The sequence below is a fragment of the Triticum aestivum genome, chromosome 3B, assembly GCF_018294505.1.
Source record: "Triticum aestivum cultivar Chinese Spring chromosome 3B, IWGSC CS RefSeq v2.1, whole genome shotgun sequence".
Lineage (NCBI taxonomy): Eukaryota > Viridiplantae > Streptophyta > Magnoliopsida > Poales > Poaceae > Triticum > Triticum aestivum.
The window spans coordinates 3,850,529-3,853,441 of NC_057801.1; the positions used below are offsets into that span (position 1 = coordinate 3,850,529).

At 43.6% G+C, this 2,913-nt stretch overlaps 1 protein-coding gene across 1 annotated transcript; it reads left to right on the forward strand.

The window, feature by feature from the left end:
* The first annotated feature begins 1,974 nt into the window (after positions 1-1,974).
* Positions 1,975-2,649, forward strand: LOC123064231 (keratin-associated protein 5-9-like). The gene has a single exon (XM_044487756.1). The coding sequence runs from the start codon at positions 2,060-2,062 to the stop codon at positions 2,471-2,473; it is 414 nt and encodes a 137-aa protein (XP_044343691.1). The 5' UTR covers positions 1,975-2,059; the 3' UTR covers positions 2,474-2,649.
* The last annotated feature ends 264 nt before the right edge of the window (positions 2,650-2,913 follow it).

Consider the following 2,913-nt stretch of genomic DNA (forward strand, 5'->3'; position numbering starts at 1 on the left):
ATTTCGTACATGATCAGCATCCGCTGGGTTAATTTTTGGTAAGAAAGGAATCTCCGTCACATGCAGACTGGGCTGCTCAACTCCAAATTAAGTAAAGTCAGTTCATGCATCTGAGAGGTAGGAGTGGTCAAGCACACTCGAGTTGCATATTAGTAGGAATCTTTTGCAATCGAGTTGATGTCACAGTCCTGATGGATGCATGACGCACTGGACGATGGAACCTATGAATCACAAGGATGCTTACAGACGAAGGGAGCGAACCTAACTGAAATGATGCACCGACCGACGCACCTTGCCTGTGCGCGTCCCTATTGGCAGTTAACTAATCCATGGCCGTCCTACTAGCAAGTACTACCTCCGTCCTGATTTATTAGTCCCCTTTAATTTTAGGTCAAATTTTGACATTTAATCTAACTATTAAAAATAAATCATATACCACAAAAATAGTATCATTGGAAACATCTTTTGAATATGAATCCAATAATATAAATTTTGTGACATATAACTTACATTTTGTTAGTCCAATCAATGGTTAAAATTGAGTATAAAATACAAAAGGATCAATAAACCAGGACGAAGCTAGTAGACAAGATTAACTAACTAAATCAAGTTGGCAAAATATAAAGACCATGCGACTTTGGCTAGAGAAAACCAAACCGATCAATTCATGCGATCTGGAGAGTATGAGCAATTAATGCGCCCATTTACTTGGCAGGCTCACCGATCTAGATCTTGAGAAGTCAATGCTTTGGCAGTAAAACAAGAACAATGCTACATCCAAGGAATTAATTTTACACATAGGCGTGTCAGTTTTTGGTTGTCCCTCAGTTGGGAAGTGCCTATTCATCACTAATCCATTTTTGGTACTAAAACAACTACCTATTCATCACTAATCCAGGGTACGAAAGCTTGTGCATTCAGTTGATGTTGCAATTCGATGTGCCAAGCTAGCGAGTCAAGTGATTGTTATTATCTGTTGTAAAACAAAGTCCTCAACACATTAGTGCTTAATTAATTACCAAGCCTTTGTAATACTCCTCTGATCCGTAATCCGCAAAAATGAAGTAATGAAAGTTCATGTTGGAGATGTTCAAGATAGTCCATGGAATTGTTTTTTGCGGAAAAATTTCCAATCTATCCATCATCTGTCATGCCAATACAAAGAACATCAGAAGTAAAAAAATACATCCAGGTACGTAGACCATCTAGTGACAAATACAAGCATTGGAGCGAAACGACGTGTCGCCATAATCGCCCCTCCCTCACCATGGTTGGGAAAAAAATTGTAGTAGATAGTCGAAAAGACGCCCTGAAAATGCCCCACGAGACCAGCAGATCAGAATAGCATCCGATGTCGATGAAGAGAAGTATAGAGCGAAAGGATCCAACATGTACACTCATGAGTAAAGATGAACAAAGATTGATTCCAAGGGGATCTGATGAAGACCAACACTGACTGAATCATGTGAGATCCGCTGGAGACACTCCTCCACACGCTCTTCAACGACCCCCAAGATGCACCACCTAGAGGCGGGTTAGGCGGGCAGGACAAAAACCATCAGACCTTTCTGAGCAGGACAAAAACCCTACTCAAACGGCCCAAAAAAAGCACCTAAAAACAACGAAGAAACCCTTCTCATCGCAAGGGCCGAGGTCCAACGCGCCTCCAAGACCTTAATACCACCGGAGACGAAGCAGACCGGCAGCGGAGCCGGAGGGAGGCAGATGAAACCATAGCCGCCTGTTTGCATTTCTTTTCTTCCACGGGAAGAAAGAAATACCGATAACAGCCGACCCATTGACAGTCCACACAATTAATGAATAGGTGAAGCCAACTTGTAACATTTTTTAGCTAAATTGTAACATGGAGCAGCTTACATTAGGTCTACGTACTCAAGTATATGTACGTACGCTCCAATCGAAGCTAGCTAGCCTATAAATACTATCAGTCGCTCCATCATATAGTCACCAGCTAGCTTATTCACACCACTTACCTTGAGACCTTCTCTTGCTCCACATATTTACCTCTCTCTCTAGCTAAAAACCTTGCTGGGCAACAATGGCTGCAGGTGGGGCTTCTCTTCTTGCTGCTGTTGTTTTCTCCATGCTGGTCATGTCTTCCCTGGGGCGTCCGAGGCCTTTATGCAGTGACTGTGACACACAATGTCGTGCCAACTGCACTGCAGAGGTTAAAACCTCCTGCAGCAGTTACTGCAGCGGCGGTGGCGGCGGCCCTCGGGAGGGCTGCCGTAGAAATATCTTGCAGCAGTGCACTGCAAATGGTATCTGCTGCAGTAGCAACGGCACCTGCACTTGTGACTGCAACACTGTAGCTGAAAGTGGTTGCAAGGGGGTCACCGACGCCACCCAACTTTGCGACCCTTGCATGCGCGGCATCTTCGACCAGTGCTTTCCCACCTGTAACAAGGACTGCAACAACAACTGCAAGAAGAAAGGGTGCCACCATGCCTAGGTAGGGATAACATGTAATTGATCGGTTGCTTGCATAGCAAATAACATGGCTCGCTGTGGTCGTGCGTAGATTTTTGTAACTGCCGTGAGCTGGTTCTATGGGATGGCAGGTCGTGTCTATCACCTCCGGCGTTTCAGCTGAGGATTTGCATTCTGTTTTATTTATACTGAATAATAATATGGAAAAAGAAAGAAATTTGACAAAGTTAATACGATGTTATTTGCTATGTATGTTCAATGTTCCTTCGCCATAGAGCTTGTGTGCGTTCATTGACTTGTATACATCAGCTTGTCCATCTAAGTACGCATTCGTACGTCGCTGTAGACTTGTATATGTGCGCCTTCCCCATGCCATTTACTCTTTTTCATTGTCGAGGAAACTGCACTTTTCTATGTAAATCACCTTCTGGCTATTCCAAAAACAAAAACGCAATGCTGTAT

Coding starts and splice junctions, on each gene's coding strand:
- LOC123064231 (XM_044487756.1), top strand. CDS start 2,060: ATGGCTGCAGGTGGGGCTTCTCTTCTTGCTGCTGTTGTTTTCTCCATG.